The 22,757-nt window shown below is 41.7% G+C and overlaps 1 protein-coding gene and 1 long non-coding RNA gene across 12 annotated transcripts in view; both read left to right on the top strand.

Annotated features, from left to right (window-relative positions):
- vav2 (vav 2 guanine nucleotide exchange factor) overlaps positions 1-22,757 on the top strand; it is a 205,703-nt gene that overhangs the window by 44,726 nt on the left and 138,220 nt on the right. For all 11 annotated transcript variants that reach the window (XM_034895972.1, XM_034895968.1, XM_034895971.1 and 8 more), the window contains exon 2: positions 20,312-20,428. In XM_034895972.1, the coding sequence (XP_034751863.1) occupies positions 20,312-20,428 (117 nt within the window). The remainder of the gene's footprint in view (positions 1-20,311; positions 20,429-22,757) is intronic.
- Positions 7,594-12,447, top strand: LOC117959089. Its single transcript, XR_004659877.1, has 3 exons — positions 7,594-7,605; positions 10,456-10,461; positions 12,329-12,447. It is a non-coding gene; the product is annotated as an uncharacterized LOC117959089 (long non-coding RNA).

Here is a 22,757-nt window from a genome sequence, read left to right as displayed (position 1 = left end):
TTTTACTCGCAGGGAAAAAAGGAAATGTTGACAGAATGGAGCTTTACGAGTTCAGCATTAAATCCATAGACAACATTACGCCTCAGTCATGAAAAGATGTTACACTGGGTGTGTATTTGTTTATGGCGCCCATCAGCATCAGTCTCCCGGGATCGCTGCAGGAGTGTAATCCTTTAAAATTTGTTGCCTTGATCCAAACATCATCCTCCCTCTGCCTCTCCCTCAGCACACACACTATAATCACTTTATATGAGATTCCGTGTTTGTGTGTGTCTTTTTTTAAAGGACTATGAAGCCAGATACACAACAGAGGGCTTAGTGTCACACGCCCTGCCGTGTGATGGATGACTGGACAGTAGTATATGTCTAATTAGAATTAGCCTCCTGCAGAGAAACGCCTGTTGTAATGGGCACTCTTATTACTGTAATGCCTTTACCAGCCAATAGCTGTTCTCCCGCTGTTAAACTTAGCCGATGTGGCGATGACCTTCTGTTTTTTTCAACACACAAGCTATGAGATGCCATTATGGCGATGCCGCCTTACTTGTAATGGGGCATTCACACGGAAAAAAAGTCGGCGCACCATCCTGTGGCAATTTGCCTCGGATTGTTTGTCAGGGTAGTCTGGCTATCACCAGACAAAGCTCAATCTTCAAGCGATTGATCTGGGCAGCGATTTGGGAGACGTACTTTGCAGAACGGGTTGTTGCGATTCGGGGGCCGCCATGTTGAATAAACAAAATAAACCTGCTAATAGTGCGCCAGGTGTATAAGCCAGTTTGTGATTGGTTCCCGCAGATTTGTAATGGAAGAAGGATGGAAAAATGTCCAGGTTTCCAGCCTAAGCTGCAGGGTGAAATCAAATCACTGGTTCCGTAGATCGGGTTGGGTTTACCTAGTCCAAGGTCAGGCAGGACTGTCAATGAAACGGCCCATTTGTGTGGCGTCCCCCCCCCACACAAAGCACAAGTAAGTCAAGGTCAAAGTTTATTTTTTTAGCACATTTGCAAACAATTACTACTGCCCCAAAGTGCTGTACAGATACAGAGAAGAGCATAAGATAAAAAACATAAAAAATAGCCGAAACAAACCTTAGACAGAATATGCCAAAAACAATAAAAACAGAAAACAGATCAAAACTATACTAATAGCAATAACAACAATAAACTGCACAGCTCAGCCTATGTTAAAAGGCAGTGCAAAAATATGTTTTTAAAAGTGATCTAAAGCTCTCAATAGAGGTAGCAGAGGAAGTAGACTACATATTGCACAGTTATTGTTTTCCGTCAGATCATATAGATTTTGACGTTTCCGACCGCACTTAAAGGCGGCTTCAACTCACAGGGGATAGAGAAAGATATGAGACAAACAAGTTGCTTTGGGTTGCCCCCCCCCCCTCCCAAAACACACACATACACACACACACACACACACCTTTGTAACCCCCGTCGCAGCCTAAACACACTACACCCATTCAAAATGAGTGGAAAGACATGCGTTTTTACCGGTCGTACAGCCTCTTACATTTTGACTATAAAGGCCCTCAAATGCCATAAATAAAAGAAGTTAAATTAAAAACAAAAAATAAGGCCAGGATAGGAATAACAATTCCACGGAACCATGTAATGTCATGGAATTTAACCTTACAAAGCATGTTTACCACAAAGTTGAGACCGGATGCATAAAAGTCATTTGGGATTTCTGACTAAAGTGTGCACAAAAGCAGAAATGTTCATGTTTAGTAGTTATATATGTGCATAACTGTACTGTCAAAATTTGTCAAACCACTTTGCTTGAAGTGGTCAACCTCAATTCTGCCATTCTAATTTGGGGATGATGCATGGAAATCAATTCAGCCGTCATCATTCTTGTGTCATGGTTTCAGTTTAGTATGTTTATATAGTTCAAAGACATAGCTGCCGGTGAAAGTGGTAGCATGATGGGTTGAACACAATCTAAATCTGACTGTCAAAGAAAGAAAGAAAGAAAGAAAGAAAGAAAGAAAGAAAGAAAGGCCTTTTCTTTGCCAGTATTGGATGTTTTAGAAAAGTCTAGTGCAAAGCCCGCTTGGAGGTATGCACATTATCACGGCACCTTTTTTGTTTTCTTCTGAATAGCTTTCTTTGTACAGTGTGGTGCATGCAGTCTTTTTATGTCGACACGCGGGCTACATTTGGCCTGTGGCTGGTCTGTGTTGCTTTACAAAGGACGTCAAGTGGAGGAGAGACGAAGGGTCCTACTCAGGATGCAGCATCCACCTGCTGCTGGTTGGCAAACACTTTCTTTTTGCAGTTGCGTTTCATTCTTACTCCCTGCGTTAGAAAACACACTGAATTTCAGGCTTAAGAGGTAGATACTCTTCTCAGTTGCGCAATCACTTTTGGTTTATTTACATAAAACATTTTACATGACACACAGATTTACACAGATGCTTTCCCTGTCTAGTTTTTAAACATGTCCGGATTATATGCTAATGAAAATGTCATAGTGTTTACTGCAGCTCTGTATTGTGGAGGTGATCTTTTTGCAGTATTCTACCTCAGGTTTGGCCCCATTAACTATCACAGTGAGAGCCATAAACCCATCTCTGTGTTCAGCATGCCAGCTTAGCTCACCTGAGTATACATGTGCCTGCTATATCGACCGTTCTATTGAGTCGTTAAAGAGTGGAGTCGCCTCGAGGCCTGTGTCTGCGCTGTGTGTAGAGGGGATAAAAGTTTGTGTAAGTGTAGTGTGCAGCTATATTGAGATACTATCTGGGGTTAATTTGCCTGGTATATGTTTTTCTCTTCGTCAGCGTGATAACTTCTTCGATAAGGCTAAATGGACTGTTTGTCTTTTATGTTATCTCGGTCACATCAGAATGGTCACGTACTGTATTCACCTGCGTGCACATACACACTTGCAACAAAGGCAGACCCAACACAGACGCACAGCAGCGATTCCAGATTGTGTTGAATATTTGGGCAGCCAGCCCGGGAAATAATCATTTGTCAAAGTAAAATGTTACTTTGATTTAAGCACAATACTGTTATGCATGAAGCCATAACTCAAATGTGGTCATTCTCAAATGTGGTGGCTTAATTAAGACATATGTTTTACAATATGTTTGTCGTATGGCATTTTGACTTGGCAAAAAGGACACCTAATTCCTCTAGTGATCCTATCCGCCTCCAGTCTCGTGTCAATCGCTGCAGACACCCACATAAGGATACCACACGTACAGAAGGTATGTAGGATACGGGCACAGGCATGACAGAGATTTTTCTCAGTAAGTGCAGCTGTGTTTTAACATGAGTGTTGAGCTGATAAGACTGTGTTGGAAGAAGAGATTTGTAACGTCAGACGAAATGAGACACCCTTTTTATCCTGAAGAGCCCCAGTTGAGAGGATGATTGCACTTGTGATTAGCCAAGAGGCCTCATGACCTCATAGTGTGTGTGTGTGTGTGTGTGTGTGTGTGTGTGTGTGTGTGTGTGTGTGTGTGTGTGTGTGTGTGTGTGTGTGTGTGTGTGTGTGTGTGTGTGTGTGTGTGTGTGTGTGTGTGTGTGTGTGTGTGTGTTTCTTATTAGGCCTGTGCTGTCAATCTGACCTGGGCAAAGTATTATATATTGTATCATGTATGTTGTAGACTCTGCCCGGTTTGTTTTGTCTCCTCTGTGCCACAAGTCAGGATAATAATAATAAAAAAAATGACCAGATCCAGATATTAGCACTGCATTGTTTGAGTTGTAGTGAGTCTGCGCTGATCACATATTCCATCAATCTGCCAGCTCCCCTGCATGCAATGGAGTGGACCAGATCCATGTCCAAATAGTGTTAGACTCTCAACACACCCACTCTCTCGCAACAGTATCCAAATAATTACCTCTCCCCACATCTGCACGCTGAAGCCAGCTACAGCGTTGGCCGGCCGTCTGACACCTAATGTGTACACACAGGGCTGATAGAAATGATCGTTCCATTGTGTTGTGTTCACACGACGCCAGCATCCATCTGTCAGAGATTAAATAAGGATGTGGCTTTGCATCACATGGTGTTTTATTTAATTTGATGTTCATTTTGTCCTGCTTTGTTTTGTTGAACACATTGGAATTTTCATTTCAGGAACAACCCTCTGACAAGGTTTACTGTGTGTGTGTGTGTGGGTGTGTGGGTGTGTGGACAGGGTCAGGTACATAGCGATGTTTTATTGATCTTTATAGAAGTCCTCAGGCAGCCCTGCTCAAGGGGTCGGAGGTCAGGGGCATCTCGAGAGGGCTCAGAACATGGATGGCTGGGTAAAAATATCAATGTATTAAAATAGCATACAACACTTTTTTCCAGATTAGTTTTTAGGGGTTTCATTGCCTTTATCATAGCTTGAGAAGGACACAAAAGGGGGAGAGAGGGGTCGACACGCAGCTGAACGACTAAATGTCGGATTCGAACCTGGGCCGCGGCCATTTAGCCTGCGATCTTTAGCCAGAGATCACCCTAACACTTTGTAAGTTGACTGTTTCAGTTCAGACTGACATTCTGTTAAAGAAACTCTACCTCGGCTCTTGAGTCATCTCTATGAAGCAACTTTGGACTCCTGAATCACAGGTCTTCAGTAGAGTAAGACTATGATTGGCTAGTTGGTCTCTGGTAACCCCCGGTATCACTTCCTCTCCCAAAACAAGCCGGTTATCACGTCAGAAAATGATTGTTGCTGAGAACATTCCAGAGTTGCACCTGTAGTTCCATGGTCAGTTTTATAACACTGCCATGGTGAACCACAAAGGTTTTTCTTCCCCAACTTCAGTCCTGATCTATGGTACTCCTTTTTAAGTAATAATTTCAATGATTAAAATGCATTGTGCTATTATCAGGGGACATGTCACAGTTGTTGTATGTAGGCAGGCTACATAAAAATTACCCAACCTCAGTGCCGCCCTGCAGACCGTAGTCGCAGGTTGATGTCAGTGTATAATAACTTTCATTTGGCCTCCTACCTTGATCAGCGTAGTGAGGAGGACTGGAGTTCTAGCATGCAAGAGGATGGCGCCGAGTGTTGCATGAGCATCCACCGTTTTTCCCTTTGGAAGGAGATGTGTTGGATTCTGCTGACAGCAATGTCTCCAGCTGTACCGAGACAACAGCTAATGTGACCTGGCGACAGTGTGGACGTAATGAAACTGCGCGCCGGGCTATTTGATCTTGTCGCAGAAGTGACGCAGCAAGTAAGGAAATCTGAACACAGGTGGTCAGCTGGAGACGCATGATAGACAAAGGTGTGAGCGACGACGTGCCTCAGCTGTCTACTTGTGTTTGGATCACAGAAACGCATTTTAAAACCAAACTGGGCCTCAGAGACAGACAGATTTTCTCCTCTTCTTCCACTTCTGCCATTGCGTACACTTTTGTCCATCCTTCTCCTGTTTTTCCTCACCCTTCCCTCTTACCCGGAAGATCATCTCTCTGACAGTAAAAGTCAACACGATTTAGTGGTTTTCAAAAATGAATACATGAAATTACCATATGGCTGTTAGTCCGGATACCACGAAATGGAAACCTTTTAGAAAAGCTGGTAAGGATGTAACTCTGGGCGTACAGAAACGCCTCAAGGAACCACATCATGATGGCTGATCTTCTGATTAATGACTGTCCTTGAGGGCGTCTTGTTTGTGATATGATTTACCAAACCTACCGTGCATTAGGTAAACTCGTCATGGGATGCGTGCTAATGAATTACAAAGACTGATTTCAGTTGAGTTGATTGCTTCAGATCCCTCCCAGTTTATAGGAGCAGGTTTATCCGCGCTGTGTGGGGGATGTAAGGTCTTTATGGCAGCGCTGTTTACTGCTGGCAATTTCTCTCGGTCTGCAGGGAACGTTTACATCGCAGTATAGAGGTGTACCTATCCTTAGGCCTAGTTCTCCATCTCTGCCTGCTTTTATTTCATTTCAGAAAATATATTTGGCTTATACCCCTCTCACCTCTTAAATCCACCAGACAGACTCAGATGATAAGTGCCTACAAGGGAAGTGTGCATACACAGACGGATCAATAAAAGTTTGGGCAGGGTAATACTTCCCATTGACTTCCTTGATTCACGCAGGATAATCATTTATGCTGCAAACCAAAGCTGCATATCAACATTTAATAGGAGTAAAGTCCTCCTAATAAAGCATATTTTAAAATGATAAAGCCCTAATCTTTAAAATGACTGCCATCCCTGTTTTCTTAGGTCACCCCGCTCTCAGTTGGCTCTTATTCAGCAGCTTAGCTGATGCCCCTCCCTCAAACTCACTCCACTGCCATCTACTTTGAAATTAATGGGCAGGTTGGAAAGTAGGCTAAATCAGGAGTGACAGCTTTTTCTTGCTACTATTTTTAAAGAGGTGCTGCAGGCAGTGTCCAACTGCATGTGAGAAGGGAGAAGCGGGAGCTGGCTTATAAGGCTGCTTCTGCCTCTTTGGGTTTTTTCACCACTGCCTCAGAAATTCCAAGATAGCAACAAGCTCCATAATGCACCTGCTTATATCTAAGTATTAATTTAGAAATGACTAACTTTTGTAAAATTGGTAAATGGACTTCTACAGCTACATCTATATCTTCAGGGACAGAGCCTTTAGTGTTTCAGCCCCATCCCTCTAGAACACCCTCCCTGCAGATATCCAAAATGCTATATCACTCTTTAAAAGCTCCACCTGTTTACCACTGCTACAACCTGGAGTTCTGTAAAGTGTCAGTTACATCTGAAAGGCATAAACAGCTACATATGGGCACTCTCGCTCTCAGACACACACACACACACACACACACACACACACACACACACACACACACAGAACATACCCATACTCTTTCCATGCTTGGGGGCTCTGATCTTTCCAAAGGTTTCCTCCTGTGGCCCGTGTGCCAGACAGTCTGAAGAGCTGTGGAGGGGCTGCCATCGCCTCGCCTGCTGGATGAAAAAGCCAGTAACATTTTCTTTCTGTGGCAACAAGCCTCTCCTCTCCTCCATTCCTCCCCTCCTGCCTCCATCTCCCAACCTCCCCTCCCTCTCCTCTCCTCTCCTCTCCTCTCGAGGAGGATTACCGACAGGAACTGGACTTTTGATCCTGCCTTGCTCTCCACCGCCGCTATATCCATCTGACAAGGCTCTTTGAATCTCTTTTTCTTTCACTTCTCTGTGCGTCTCACTCAGACTGTCTTTAAAAGAAGATAAGAGTTAAGCCCTTTTGATGTCTCAGATTTAGCCGTAGTCTACCTGGGCACAGACAGGACAGCTGGTTCACAGATATGTGAGATGTTAATTCAATTTCACCGGGACTGGTGCAGAGAAGATCAGAGAGACAGGTGTGGGTAATTTATGACCGTTTCCTCTGATAAAATAGAAGGAGCAGTGTTAATAGATAATTACCTTTCATGAAGATGAGAGATTGTCACAACCAACACTCCCCCTTCATCTTTGTATAATGCTCCTAAATACACAAAAACAAACACATCACCTTCCCACGACTCCTCCACTACTCTCTTTTCCTTTCCCCAATGCCTTTATGTGAACAGTGACTAATTGTGAGGGACAGCGCCAACAAGCTTTCCAATGTAATTTGCAGGGGAAGTATAAACAGGAAGTGTGCTTCCCCAATACATAATGTTGTTGACTACAGAGGGTGACAATGGCCAAAGAAAGTTGGGACAACGTGATGCAATGTGACAGCATTCACTGACCCTTAAGCTGTCGTGCTAAAGCGTAAACATAGTTGCTTCATTTTGTCCACAGTTGACGTGTTTGAGTCGAGGGGAAAAAAATATGCTCCTTTTAATATAGGCCCTAATTATTGGGCTGCAACAGCTGTGGAAAGACCTGCTGACTGTTGCTCATCAGTTCTGACACAGGTGTCTCAGCACCTCACAAATACTGTTAATTAGTCCCTTAGATTGATGCTATTCATTCATATATATATTTTCTATATGTATTATCTGATAAAAATAGACTTTATTTAAGGAACTACAAGTATGTTGTTAAATAAAAATATACAGGTGCGGTTTAGAGAGCAATATCTTTTTCTACCCACATTTTTTTTGTATGAATGAAAACTTTTAAAATAATATAGTCTAAAATAGAATTCCTCCTTTCGAAATTTTGATTGTAAAAAGGAACTATCTGATCACAGAATAAGTAAGTATGATTGCAAATGTGGCCACACATTTCATACCGGCTCTTGGTAGTTAACAATCTCCATAACTCAGTGGTACGGACACGTTCCATTCTGTAGTAAAAAAGTCTTGATCCATCATCCATTCTTTAAAGCATTTTCTTTGGCATCTTTAACGCATGATTAGTTTTCAGGGGGTTCTAGTGTGAGTTATTAGCATAATTGTCGCGCTGCAGTTTAAAACATGTAGCGCTAATTTAGAACAATGATCAAACTGTTGCAATGATTGTTTAAGGCTTTGTTTGAGGTATCCTTGAAGGGTAATTTTTTTCAACCTGGACCTTTGTTTTCATGTGTGTGTGTAAGTGACTGATGGGAACAACAATCTTCAAAATTAGTTGCAGACTGAGTTGCTTTGTACCCTTATAGGACAAATGTGTATTGTCAACTTCGTCCACTGTAAGTGCGTTTTTTGCCACTGAGAGACTCAGATTATTATTATGTCTGACAACATTGGGGAAAGAATCACTATAAAGATAGACTCCATTTAAAAACAAAACAAAAAACAATACATTTTAACGTGTATGGAAATCGTTACATGAAAATCGGTAAACTGTGTTTATTTCAACTGAAAAATAGCGTTGTGATTGTTAAAAAAGTGGAAAGACAACCCAAAATGGCTTTTCATAGTTTCATTTTGTTTCTGTCAACAGTGAAATTGGCCCAAGTGTATTTTACACTGCTAAAATGACTGTTTATTTACATGGAGTCTGGCGGCTTAAGCAAACACAATTTGCCGGGTGTTTTTATGTTTTATAAAAAGGATCTTACTCTTTAACAGAAAGGTCGACCTCCTTAGAAAACCTTTCCATAATGGTGTCAGACAGACTACCAGTCTGAGCCTGTCAATGGCAAAACGAGCACTTTTGTGAACGTAAATAGATGGTGCACAATTGCACTATTAACTTACATTGTAGCTTTTTGGCTGCCTGCTGACAGCACCGATCTTGTTAATACTGGACCAATGTCATGGGTTGTTGTTTCCATTGGTCACTCAGGGACCTTTTATGCTTCTGCAGAGGCTCCATGCAGAACTTTCACTGTAGCCTACGTAAGTGGCTTGGTTTTTATACGTGTGTGTGTGTGTGTGTGTGTGTGTGTGTGGGGAGGAGAAGTGACCGAGTGGCGGTGATTAGCTTTAGACTGAGTACTGACTCTAGAGTCATGGTGAGAGAAGCAAAGTGTCTCCCCTGTGCTTTCTGACCACGGTGGGAAATCTGAGTGTGAAGTGTCCCGCAAACATGATTGTCGACTATCCCAGTGTGTTTGACTTTCAGGGGGCTTCACATGAAATCAAACTGTACAGCAGATTTACATTGCTGTGGTTTCATGTTGCATTCACTCTGGTTGAGGGCCCATTGGAAAGCTCTCCAATGTCCACTGAGTGGATTTAAACTGCATCTTAAAGTATCCACCCCGTCCAATCACTTAATCTGTAAATTGGCTGATTGCTATTTTGTGTGTCGCAGCAAAGCCGTGTGATGATTGAATGATTGTTTATCTAAGCTGTGGGTGTGATGATTAAAGCGGGCTAAGCTCGGCCCCAGAGCCAGTTGGGTAATTAACAGGCTGTTCTCCGTCTTAATGGCATTAGTCACCTTGGAGATAATGGTAGCCATGGAGTGCATAGAGCTGCAGCCCCCTTGTGTACCATAGCTTCGGCTCGTCAAACATCCGCCACTAACGCTGCTTTCAGGTTTTGACCTTTTGGCTATCTACTCTAATATCCTCGGATGGCATTTCAAAGTGTTCTTTCTTTGCTTGCTTCTGTGAAAACACAAGGTACAAGTTGTGGAAGATGAATTAAGATTCTATTAATTGCAATTATGGCTGCAACTAAAGTTTTTTTTGTTATCGGTTAAACTGTTGATGGTTTTCTTGATTGATGGTTTTTTGGTACTTTCCTTTTAAATAACAAAAAATAATTTCCTTTCTAAAAATATAATTCCAAACCTTTTCATCATATTTACATTGAACATTTTACATTCAAAACAAAAACTAACCCTAACCCTTTGAGCTTTTTTTATTTTCTATCTCCTTTTAAACTGCCCTTTATTGTTTTAAGAAAAGCGTTCTTATGCCTTGTTGCTAAAATGTGTCATAGTAATAAAGTTGCCTTGCTTTGCCCTACAACCGCAGCCTGTCAGTCAGTCAGCAAGGCATAGTAAACCCTGTAGTCTAATCTGCGACCGCTTTTGCTGGCCTTAAGTTTGGTACCCGACCCTACAAAAAAATAGCAAACAACTTATGAATGACTTGATGAAGCTTAAAGTTAACATGCTAACTTACCATAGGAAGAGTCGAGCTACCCCAATACAGCTACAGCTGACATTACGTGGCAATTTCAGTAATGGGGTAGCCCAGCACTGTTATGTGTGGTCAAAACAATTATACTAAAAATAACTTTGGGTGTGTTGAGCGTTGTCAAAATGTTATTAGCTTGTTGGTTGGCATGAGCCATTTGTCATAGCAGCACATTTAAGTAAGAGATTGACCGGCACAAAGCAACGTCCAAATTCATAGTTGGTAGTGAAGGCACATTAAGTGAAATAACATAATAATCAATACATGTGCAAATGACACTGAGGGAGAATCATCATTGAACATTTACGCTAATCCATATAATTTTGCCACATAGTGAAACATGAAAGAAGTCCGTTTGGTGGCGTAGCCACAAATTCATTCTGAGGGTATTGTTGTCACAAAGATGAAGTTCATTACATTCAGTAATTCAGTAATTCTCAATGTACTTGAGACAAGAAGATAATTTGGTAAGTTCTTTTGATTAAGCCATGTAAGATAAATTAGTAAGTGCTAAGTGTGAAAATGTTTTTGTAACTGATGTGTCAAACACATAATATATATGTGTACTGTTCAGATTTCAATTCCTCATTAGTTCTTTGGCCCCGAGGTCCCTTGCTGTAGCTCTGCCAAAGATGTTTAAACCTGTGAGACAGAATGTGCTGGCAATGTGGTCATGCTCAGTACAGTTAGGATCTGTATCTAAGTCATGTTTCCCTTATGTGTATGATATTAACGTTTGTTTTGTGTGGGGGGACAAAAAAAGTGAAAGGCAGCGTATCTCACGGGGGATCTAAATCAATGCAATGAGCCTTAAGTTGTGAGGGAAACTCGCTGGGGAAAAAGATAGATGCAGTCTTCCTCTTCCTAGTCTGATGTCATAAATTACCCAGCCATCGATCCATGGGTGTCTGGGATTCTCGGCGGACTTCTTCTTCTCACATTCATCAAGTCTGGAGTCTGCAGCTAAGCCTGGGTAGAAATGCCTCAAACACACACACTAGTCCTCTGAGTCTCAGCAGCATGGCCTGTTGCTTGGATACAACACAGATTCGTATTTACTTGAAGAATGGATAGAACCTGGAGGACTCCATTATGCACAGAGGTGTTTTTGCATCTTGGTCTGTTAGATCTGATTTTATATTGTCTGTAACGCTTTTCAGACCTGGAGTAAGCGGGGTTAAAAGGCTTTAAACAAGAGTCACAGTGAGAGAAAAAAAAGAAATCTACAGCATTCTCTCTGCTTGAGACTGCCCGAGCAACAATCTAGGAATGAAAACCGGGACAGGCCACCAGGCCATCTACGCGGATGATGATGATGATGATGATGATGATTTTTATTGCATGCTGTTGTGAGAACCAGCTCCCCCTAAAAGGGGAAACCTCTCTTGCACAAGACAAAAACACCAAAGATAAAAGTAGAAATGTTGCGTGCAGTTTTCACCACTTCCGAAAAAAAGAAGCTTTATGAATTATTACTGGTCCACAGAGAAAGGAGAGAAGAACACACATGAAAGGTCAGAGGGAATTGAAAGCTCAGGTCAGGTTGTATTAGGTCTGATAATGGTGAAAGAGCTCTAGTCTTTTCTGCTGCTCTTCCTCTCTACTTCATCTCATCATCTGAGGCTCAGTTATTGAAAACGACTGAGTTGGACGTGCACATACATTGTTTTGCTGTATTCTGTGCATTTCCCTTTTATCATATAACCATGACAACGAATGGCCCCAAACCTTCACCAAGTATTAATTTTAACAAATTTGGACGACTAAATGAATTTTAGGATTAGTTGAAATGATTCCTGTCATGATAAACTAGTCAATACTCAATTGCCTTTAGGGTCCAGTGTGTAACATGTTTAGTTGTTTATTATCGCAATCTGTGTTGCCCGTTTACAAACTTGTCCTTTTTATGAATATTTTCAACCACCATCAATTCCAAGTATTCCTATTGGCCTACTTGACTTCCTGTCCTGCACAATTTGCCCCGTGCTGAACTGCCGCGGAGCTCTCCGGCATCGCGCAAAAATAGAAGCTCTGCGGATCTGCTCCGGAGGCTCGCGGATCGCCGGGGCTGGGACGGAGTCGGGACGCAGCCGTCACGCAGTCAGTGGAAATACACACATTAGCTTTAATGGGAACCTGATGACTCTGCCGCCGTTCCGGAGCCGACCCGCAGCCGTTCCGCAGTTGGTGGAAATCAGTGGTGACTTACTAATTGCTTTCTAAACAGAATACAGACTTGGTGTGCAAATGCCCTTTAGACTTTGTTCACCATGTCCTTATTTCTCATCCAAAAATATGTTTAAAATGAAATAAGACCTTGCATTTCTCTCTCTGTCTATGTCTCTGCATTTTTTTTACCAGATAAACGCACGTAAAAAAATGGACTCCTTGTGCAAAGGCCTAACATTTCTACAGCCATACTACAGTTATACTGTATGTAGACACAGAGGCTTTTTGAGCAAAACTAAAGTCAGCTGCCAAAAAAGTCAGACCATCACTAAAAGTTATGAGGATTCATCCTCTGGCAACCATGACATGTACAGAACTCCATACCAGTGTGTCCAATAGTTGAGAGGTTTCAGTGCAGACTAAAGGGAGGGATCGACCGCAGACAGCGTTGCTATCCATATAGCCACGCATTGCTGAAAACTCTATATACATACGTCAAAACAATATCTGGTGAAACAATTAAAATCATAGTGTAAATATCATGCACTGCTTTGCACTGTTGGTTGGCATTTTAAAGCAACCACCACCTCCAGTACCAGCCCCTTCTCCTCTTTCTCTCCGCTATCCTCCGCTAGATTCCTTGTTCCTAACCGTGGCCGTTTCTGCTTCAGCAGAGAGAGGACAGAGCAGTACCTTGAAGACGTATTGCTTCTCTTTCCTTTCACCATTCTGTTTCACTCTCTCCCACACAAAAACGTCCCTCCCCCCTTCTTTTTAGTTAACTTCAGGTTCACTGCTTCTCTATTCTCACGAACAAGCCAATATGTGTCTCCATGTCTCCAACAAGAGTTCAAATAATGCTTTTTCCTCATGTTCTTAGCTTCTCATTTCAGTGTTGCCCTGCAAGCTTGTGTTTCTACCAGAAGCCGGTGTAAAGGTGAAGGTGGACTTGATTTAATTATGTAGCCATGCTCGACATTCGTGGTAACTTTCTCCCTCTAGAGTCTGTGCTCTGAGCTGAATTTTCTTCTTTTGTAATGGAGATTAACCTCACTAAAAACCGCACTTAGCCTATTTAACTTTCATATTTTAACATGAGCCACGTAGACGTCGCTGGCGAAGCAGTTCTGCCTCACCTGCTGAGGGTTGTAAGAGATTTTTGAAACGGTGGTCAATCCATGCCTGCTTAGAGGCTTTTAGGGGTAATAGGATAAGATGAAGACATTTGCATACTATTGCAATGCATTATTCATGCAGCGTTGTCTTCTCTAATTTGCAGGGGCAAGGCCTTTCTCCTCACTGACTTTAACATCTAGGCGACCTGGAAGTGGAAGAGCCCCAGCGCTCATTAATCCCCTCTGGGCAACACCCGGCACATGCCACCTCAACATTCACTAACCTCCTACAGAGGGGCGTGCGTGGGCATACACTTCCAAAGGACAAATGTTAAATAAACTCCAATATATAAATAACACACCACAAATTATTTAATTATCATTATTTTTAACTCTGATTTTATTTGCGCTTCCAGCTCTGTCCATTGCTGTTCATTGTATCCAGATTATTTTCATGACATGGCATATTTTTTTATGACAGCATTGACCAAAGTGAGGAGTCTATAAATTATCAATATGTGCATATTATTGTATCTTAAGCACTAAGTCTGTGAAGGTAGACTGCTCGCGTCTTGCAGGCAGAAGATGTTTTTGGAGAGTTTTTTCTTTTTTTTTTTCTCTTTTTTTACTGTTAAACAAGGTGAAGCTTTTTAGGCTGCATGAGATATTACCAGGCTAGTATAATGGACATGTGCTTCGCTGTGGAGCCCAGCAATGTGGATGAGGTTTATTTGGAACGGTTGAGTGCTAATCACTGCCGAGCATAAATCTCTCCTTACCAGGAAGCAATCAACACCCCGGCTGTGTGTTCATTAACCAAACTCGAAGTTTACGGGATCCATCATCGCCGCTACCTGTCGCGTGTGTGTGTGTGTCTGTGTCTGTGTCTGTGTGTGTGTGTGTGTCTGTGTGTGTGTCTGTGTCTGTGTGTGTGTGTCTGTGTGTGTGTAAGTGGAGATTGTCGGAAACAGCTCAGGGAACCTTTTCTTGTGGTCACGTGAGCTCGCTGTTGCTGCTTCTCACCTGCTGAGAGCTCCCTTCCTGTTGTTCTGAAGGTGAGGAATGATTCAATGCCCGATACACTGTGTGTGTGTGTGTGTGTGTGTGTGTGTGTGTGTGTGTGTGTGTGTGTGTGTGAGAGAGATTGTCTAGTTCCTAGACAGACAGTCTCTTTTTTTGACACCAGTTATCAGAATGACTGTCTGAGAATCAGATCATCTATGTGACTCACCTCCGTGTGCTGGTTATAAATCCTCCTCTCCTCTTTTCTCCTCTCAATAACATAGCTTAGATCTTAAATCTCTCTGATTTAATTTCAAAATCATCCCTTTTTTATTGATTCCTTTATAGCACCCATTTTTTAGAGGTTTATTTATCAAACTTAATTTCCCCCCAAATTGCCTAGAGAAGTCTTTTCAAAATAAGAACAACTTTTCGTTTTAGTTAAACAAGTTTACTTTCTCTGGACTGCTCTTCATTGATTTCCTCGGCTGCAGCTGAAGATGCATTCCCTGTTTGGGTAAAGAGTCTAAAATGATGCTGAAAGATAACCTATTTTATACACTAAATAAATCATGGACAGGCAAGTCAGATGTCTCTACCTGTATCTGTTGCTTCACATTCTCAGCTCGCTAATTATTTCACGTCTTCACAAAGCACCTGTAAGGGGGACGTTACGTTTCTCGTAGGACTAAGAGAATGACTCTGAAATTGACGAAAATGATGCTCTTTTCGTCTGATGACTTAATCAATTATATTAAATTAGAGCTTATTTCCCAAGATAATGAATGCGTTATCTCTACCGTGGGAAATAAGCTCGTGCCAAGTACGTGATGTGTATCTGCAACTGGATCTGCAAGCCTTAGTAGTCGTGCTCGTTTTTGGGCAGGCTGAATTGTTCTGTTTTGTTTGCCCCGTTTTCTGCATGTCTTTGTTTGTGTCATAATTCAACTGGTGGCAGCAGGGTTAGACATAACAGGGACACTTCAGGGTTCACTGATACAGAATTAACTGCATGGCTTCCAAGATAGAAAACCCTTTTTTCTCCTCTCCTTCACTACTGAAGCTGTTTTCTGTCTCTCTGATAGCACTATGTGCCCTCTCTTGTTTTAGCTTTTTGGATGTGATAGAAAACTCATTATTACATAGTACAGTACATCATGCCTTTTATGTTTTCTTATACTTCTGAATCAGAAACTATGGTTTCGGTTGCCCTCACTGAAGTCTGAGTTCATCATGTCACTATGCCACCAGAAACAAAGCACACAAGCTCTAGTCAGATCAGTTTTATTTTTTTAGTTTCCAGATGTCTTCTGCAGTAGTCTTCTACCTGCATCTTCCTTCTCTTTTACTATTTCTCCCCCATGGGTTGTGTTCTCCCCTGTTTTCCCTTCCTGAACACTTCCTCCCCCTCTTTCCTAACACCAAAGAGCTTCAGTTTTAGCAGAACAACCCACCTTTTTTCTCCTCCTCCTCATCCATCACCCACACTTTTCATGCACACCATTTCTTCAACAAAATCTTTTTTTTTGTTTTTCTTTACGAGGAAGCCCCTCAGATACGAGCATGTAGGAGTGTGTGCAGATAAGGGCCGCCCTCCCAGAGGAATAGTGCATTCCCTGTGTGATGTGGCGTAGTGATATGGTTGAAGGGCTTGTCAGGGATGTGACGGGTCTTTGTTACCTGACTCTTTCTTTCTTTGCTGCTCTTCTCCCTCCTGCCCCTTCCTCCTCTGCACCCCCTCCCATGTCCTACCCGCCTCCCTGGCAACAAGTCTGCCTCTTTTTAAGAGTTGTTTGCTCTCGACTGAGAAGTCAAAATCAGAGCTGTCGCTCCACTGGAGCACACAAGCCACCTTGTAAGAAAATCTACTGCCGTACCACAGCGGAGACCACCTACAGTACAGGCAGTCTCTCTCTATATCTTTAACTCCCTCGCTTCTCCCTCCCCTTTTTCCTCATTTTCTTTCTATCTCATCCTGACCTTCCCGTTTCATCTTTTCTCACGCTGAAGGGAAGTTTCATTATTTGTGAGAAGCTAGATTCATTTCACATATTCACAGGGTTGGATCTGATGAATGCTGTACCTGCTGGCACCAAAAGCCTTGAGAGGCACAATGTTAGCAGCCAGCCATAGTAAGTGAGCCATGACTAGTGAGGCTGACAGAACGGTAGCTTCATAGGGGAACACTTCAACACACAGGCATTCATACAGCAGTTCCCAGGCATGAGCTTTTCTTCTTTCTAGTTTGTATCTATTCAAGACACTTGGTCTGTATTTGACTTCTATTTAGCAATCTTTTGCTATGTGTCACAGGTGGAGAAAAATATTGTGTTGCAGACTTCTTAGAGTGTTTTAGGCGACAGGTGCACAAAAAAACCAAAACGATAATGTTATTCTCAAAAGGGGAACAAACACCGGTACGCTCTCTTCTGTTGCAATCAACTTTTATTGCAATGTTTTAGTCGTAAAAAAAACACATGTGATGTTAACTTTCTTTTTGTTGCTTGAAACAACATTTGCAAGGTTCTGGTGTAATGGAATCATTAAAACAGTATTATAGTTAATGATCCAATCTGCAACCCAGAAAATGAAAACTCCAATCTGTTTCGGTTACAAAAAAGCCAGATGAAATTAGATGTTCTTACTTACTAATCTGCAACTTTTGACTGTTAACATTTTTTTAATTAGTTACTCAGTCTATAAAATGCCTGAACAGGGCGACAAGTTCCTTGAGACCTTGGTGGTGTCTGAAATGAAAAGCAGGAAATTCACTAGCCAATGTTTAGCATTATTACTTAACAAAAATCCATAATTACTAGGGTGGTTTGCAATCCTCCAAATCCACAATTCATTTTGACTGTTGATTTAAAATCACAATTTGATATAATTTTGGATTATGTTTTTTTATTCCCCCAGCAGTTCCTGTAATGCCACGTCTCTCTCTCTCTCTCTCTCTCTGTCTGTCGGTCTGTCTGTGTCTCTCTCTCTCTCTCTCTCTCTTTTCCTCTGTGTCTGTCTGTCTCTTTCTCTCACCCCCAACCGGTCGAGGCAGATGACCGCCCACCCTGAGTTCTGAGTTCTGCTCGAGGTTTCTGCTTCTTAAAAGGAAGTTCCTTGCCTCTGTCGCCTAGTGCTTGCTCTTGTTGGGAATTGTTGGGTTTCTGTAAATAACATCACAGAGTACGGTCTAGATCTGCACTTTTATGAAAAGTGCAGTGAGATAACTGTTGTTTTGATTTAGCGCTATATAAATAAAATTGAATTGAATAAGAGCCACTAGATGGTAGAAAGACAACAATAGCTTGGTTTTCTCAGAGCTTACAAGGCACAGTTAAATGCACCACAACTTTAACAAGGCGCACACCTGAACAAACCATAAAGTCCTGTCAGAGGCTTTACCACTCAGTTGTTTAACATAACTCAGGGCGGGGGAGTTGTTGCTACAGCGGTGATTTCAGGGAATCGGGGATATTCTAGTTCTATTTCACCGCCATCTCCGGCAGCAGCCGTGGTGTCTGGAAAAGTGCTTCTGCAATGTTACCCTGTGTCTTTAGCTGCATGTTACCTGTCGGTAAGCTATGCTGTGTGTTGTTGTTGTTTTTTTCTTTGGACGTGCGCAAGTAGGCAGCGGCGAGGAGACCAAAAAATACCTAGACACCACTAATTATTACATATGCCCTGTCAGTGGACTAATAATAAAGTTGCCTAATTGTTCAAGCAGTTGCTTGACATAAAAAAACATGTGCCTCCATGTTTTATGTACACATGTAAACAAGAATCCTAAAATCCAATCATCATTGCAATCTAGTACAGTGTACGTTTCTCAGATTGTTTTGTGCTGTACTCAAAACACTGAAAAATGGAGGAATACCTGTGCCTAGCCTTGAGTGTGTAGCAGACCACAGTGAGGTAATTCCAGATGGATTGTGCTAAGGGCAGCTTCAGCCTAAGGACATGACTGTGGCCTGTTTATTCCCCGGTGCACTGACACTCTCACTCCACAAGAAATGGTGTATTTTATTCATCAAGCTCATAGCAATCCTTCCTATCCCGGCTCTCTTATCGGCAAACATACATTAGAATGTCAGACATATCTTCTCCCTCTTGATCCATATCTGCAGAGCCCCCCCACCCCCGCGTGCACCGTTATTCTCTCTCTCTCTCTCTCTCTCTCTCTCTCTCTCTCTCTCTCTCTCTCTCTCTCTCTCTCTCTCTCTCTCTCTCTCTCATCTATAAACCACTCCAGCAAATGTTACCTTTTCCTATCTGGGCTGAGAAAATAAGCTTTCCCCCAACTGCACGTGAGGATCTGCAGACTCGATAACCTTCGCCGCCAAACTGCAAATGTCACTTCGGCTAGCCAACCAATCAGATTTCTTGTTGCTGGCCAGCGCGGCTTACTTATTGGAGTTCACAGTCCCACCACATGACACTGGGACTGCGCAGATGTGCACACATGAATGGGAATGAGTCAGCAGGGCTCTCAGGTGTGGCCAGGAGAGACCGACTGAAATGCCACAAAATACCAGCAAACCATATCAGATGAATCTGTGCTTTGTATCTCAACCTTTTATTGAAGTGGTAACACTGTTTGATTTTTGCAGTGTTTATTTTTTATTTTTTTTGCTAATTAGTACAGGTGGCTGATGCGGCTGATGTCTTGCTTGGTGAATTGTAGCAACAGGAAACACTACAGTTAATTAAGCTGCGATCTAAGGTTTAAATGAGTCAATCATTATCACTTCAATGCCAGGGGAGTGACGATATTACGCAGCATTTAGTGGACCTAAAAACCCACTGGTGCTGTTGTTGCTACTTTGAAGGCATGCTAACATTACCCAAATGTAAGGTGTGACTTGCAGGGCTGCTGGTTGTTTTACTAGCAGGGTTTCCTCTATCACTATAAGGGTTGTTAAAGTGCGTTAATTGTTTTTTAAACTGTATGGATTTGTTATGATTGCTATCATTCTTGTGTGGCCTGACTCAAATCCTTGAACAAACCTACAGAGACTGAATGTTGTAGAACACATAGAACGCTATACTTATTAAAGACATTCTAGGGACACATGCTTGTTGTTTGTCAGATTTGTGACCTGCAACCTTTTGGTGTGAAGTCAGTGTTTCAACAGGCCACCTTTTCCCTGCGGCTGGGTCTTTGCCGGCAGGCTTGTCTGAGGACACCTCACTCTGATGTCAGGAGACAGGCTCCTCTTGTTGCTGTCCTTATCTGGATCAGAGAGGCAGCCCATCAGCCTGCCCACCTTCTCGGGCTGAATAATCACTCATAAACAAGGAGCGGATAAAATGAAGAGCCTGCCAATCTTCAACCAGGAAATTAAACATTTCTACAAACGCTGTTGCATTGATAGGGGATATTAAACAGACTGATCGAACATGTTTCTTAGACCAAATATTTGTGCTTGTTTCATTTGGCTTACAGCTGTTCACTGTCATTGGAATTTTGCATGTAAGATTCTGTTTCAGCGTGCATTTATGTTTTTTTTTTATTATTGCCTTTCCCTCTTTTGCAGTTCCTGTGTTTGAAGAACATCCGGACATTTCTCAAGGTGTGCCACGACAAGTTTGGCCTGCGCAACAGCGAGCTGTTTGACCCGTTTGATCTCTTCGACGTCAGGGACTTCGGCAAGGTGAGTGAAACGCTAAGACACAAGAAAATCGCTCTGCACTTAAACTGTCAGTGTGGTCTGCTCAAAAATGATGATGCCCATAGTCTATGTTCTAAATACAGCGTGCCCTTAGAGACACGACGCCGCTTGTGTCCCTAATAAAATTGTTTACAGCAGGAGTGATGTCCTTCTGTTGTCACATGAAAAGCTAAGAATGTGCTGTATGGTTTTTGTACAGTTAGATGGGCTGATGTACTATGTGCATGTGCATGTGTGTGGTGGAGGACTACAGGCATGCGTGCGTTCATCTACAGTACAACACATCATGGCCCTGTGATATGCCGGGGTTTAAAGATAGTTCAAAGTCAAATCTGTCAGTTACATTAACTTCAAAGCGGAGCGAAGAGCTCAGATGTGGTAGTGGAACACTTCAGGGTCACCAATCGCATCTCGTGTCACTAAGTGAGTAGAGTTTAGCTCAACTCTGCTTTTTAGCAGTTAGTCTGCTGCTAGGATGCAGTGTGGGTGTGTGTGTGTGTTGGCTCAGCAGTCAAGGTGGCTGACTCACTTGCACATCATATTGCTTTTATGGAGCATTTTTTCCCCTTCTTTCTGCGGGAGGTCAGGGACTTGGAATCTGAGTGAGTGCTCCTGCGGCACAGATCAGAGTTAGGGCTGGATACCGAACTTTGATTTTAAGATTTTTCAATGAAAATGAGAATAATGACTCAAAAATGATAATTCCCTCCAATATTGTAAATCCTATCGCAATCTTAATATCAGTCAAAATAATCGGATTTAGGTCATTTCCTCATATTGTGCAGTACTACTGACTACAGTGTGTGTCACATAGGTGCACAGGAGCTGAAGAAAAGAAAATGCTGTAACTAGAGCTGTAATAATTCCAAATGTTGTTGCACAATTAATTGTCTCAGAATTAATTGTGGTTAAAAGTTTAATTGTCTCTTTCAGACATTTTTTGGTTTTATCTCAGTTTTGTCACCCAGATAATGTTATAACACAGGGACACAGCCTATGAAGTAAACCACTCCTCTTCATTATCATAACTATTTATTATCTTAAAAAACATTTAGATGTCATTTCTTGTTGCTCTGAACATGTAGAGGGTCAAGTGCAAACGACTTTCAAATTTAAATAATAACAAATATATTTAGTCCGACCAATAATCACTTGTATAATTACAATTTGGCCGGTCTAAACTCAATCAGCAATTACCAGTCAAACCCCTTAAGACCTTAGCTAATGTTAGCAGTCAGTAAGCGTTAAACAAAGAAACTGATTATGTAAAAAAAAGAAATTTGACAATTATGTAATAATTGTTACAAGCCGAGCTTTACCGTAATGTGTAATGTTGTAATTTTATTTTTGATAAATTGGATTTTGATCAAATTAGCATCGGAACTGGAATTGAATTCATGGTATATGCACCATTATCTAATCAAACGAGTTTTTACTCAAACCCAGCCCTAATGGGAGTAGAACCGCTGCTCTTCTGCATTGGAAGCGGGTTTACTACCTGCTTAGGGTGCGTGGCAGTTTGCACATTACCTGTATCTGTATTATTTGCCTAATAACCGATAAAGTTAATTAGTTATACAGTGTTCTATCTTGGCTCCCCTACAGCTCTTTCTTTTCACTAACCACTAGGCCTGCACGATTAATCGTTATAAAATTGTGATCTCAATTTAGTCGGTTTTAATTTAGTTTAATTTTGTAAACAACTTTGATAAAAAAATCAAATCCATTTTTTTAATTACTCTTATACTCATTTTATTTTAGGAGTTGACTGCATCTTAAACGTTACTACTTTCTTCTGTGAGATTTAAACATAGACTGTATAAAATAGGTTTTAAAGCGCTGCAATGCAATATAAGGAAATGATAATGATAATTCTGATTATTTTGACTGATATTGTGATTGCAATATGATTCACGATGTTGGAGGGAATGATCATTTTTGTATCATTTTACTCATTTTCATTGAAAAAATATTAACATCTAAAAAGTTGAATTGATTTTTAGTGTGGTTTTTGCAAGGGGACCCCACCTAATCAACCTTTTGTGAGTTTATAACATTCCAAAATCCTCTTTTTGACTTAAAGATGTTCATTTTCACAGTAAATGGATATCAGTTCCAAAATATCGGTTCCAAATATCGGTTTTGTTATATAGTAATAATCGGTATTGGCCTTGAAAGAAACAAACAGGGTCTATTCCTACTGAGCGGGATTCCTACCAGTGTGCTGTGACTGACCCAGAAAACGTAGCTGCTTTCCAGGCTAGTAGATATTTTCCAGGCTGTTAAAACAAGCAGCTGAGATGGTATTATG

Source organism: Etheostoma cragini, chromosome 16 (genome assembly GCF_013103735.1).
Source record: "Etheostoma cragini isolate CJK2018 chromosome 16, CSU_Ecrag_1.0, whole genome shotgun sequence".
NCBI lineage: Eukaryota > Metazoa > Chordata > Actinopteri > Perciformes > Percidae > Etheostoma > Etheostoma cragini.
The sequence above is the reverse complement of the archived record's forward strand: the minus strand, read 5'-3'. Positions and strand labels throughout refer to the sequence as shown.